This window comes from Sporobolomyces koalae, assembly GCF_050403365.1.
Source record: "Sporobolomyces koalae JCM15063 DNA, S_koalae_JCM15063T_v1_ctg143, whole genome shotgun sequence".
In the NCBI taxonomy this organism is placed as follows: domain Eukaryota; kingdom Fungi; phylum Basidiomycota; class Microbotryomycetes; order Sporidiobolales; family Sporidiobolaceae; genus Sporobolomyces; species Sporobolomyces koalae.
Genome location: NW_027481628.1, coordinates 1 through 618, shown reverse-complemented (window position 1 = coordinate 618; position 618 = coordinate 1). Strand labels below are relative to the sequence as shown.

Sequence of the window (618 nt, the reverse complement as noted above, 5' to 3'; positions counted from 1 at the left end):
TGTTGCGACGACCGGGCGACTTTGGACCCGACTCGACTCCGATTGCGAGCCGCAGAACTCGCCTGTTCGACGCTCGGCTTCTACAAGTCTCAGACGAGGCCGGCGTACGCGAGTCCCTGCGCTTGATCGAGGGATACGCCGTCAAGTCAGGGCATGCACGCGAGATGGTTCAATGCGGTGAAGAGTACCTGATCCGATCCACGGTCGAGATAGGCACGGGACCAGATGACGACGATTCAGACGAACTCTTGCGCAAGCACATCCGCCAGCACTTCGAGTCTCTTCGTCCCAAGATCTTGGTCTCTGTACCCGATGCCGTGCTCGCAGCCGACCCTGATCTCGCCGCGCACCTCGACAAGGTATCGAACGTCATCGTTGAGATTTTCAAAGGGCTGCGATATTCGATACGGTCGAGGATCTGGGCCGAGCGAGTTGCCACGCGCAGGCAGGAAAAATGGGATCGTATGCGTGCCGCCGCTTCGGTCGTAAAGAAGCGCAAGGGGCCGAAGCGAATCTCCTCGGACGATCTCGCCGGCATCGCGACCATCGGTCAGTTTTTCGCACCGGCGAACCTCAAGAACGCCAGTCAAAGCGACCCGAACAAGCTCGACGACGAGC

The 618-nt window shown here is 59.5% G+C and overlaps 1 protein-coding gene across 1 annotated transcript; it reads left to right on the top strand.

Moving 5' to 3' along the window:
* Positions 1-164: 164 nt before the first annotated feature.
* On the top strand, positions 165-618 carry JCM15063_001645 (uncharacterized protein; the record flags this gene model as incomplete). Its single annotated transcript, XM_076681671.1, has 1 exon — positions 165-618. A coding segment is annotated over one exon (454 nt), but the record flags the coding sequence as incomplete, so codon positions are not given.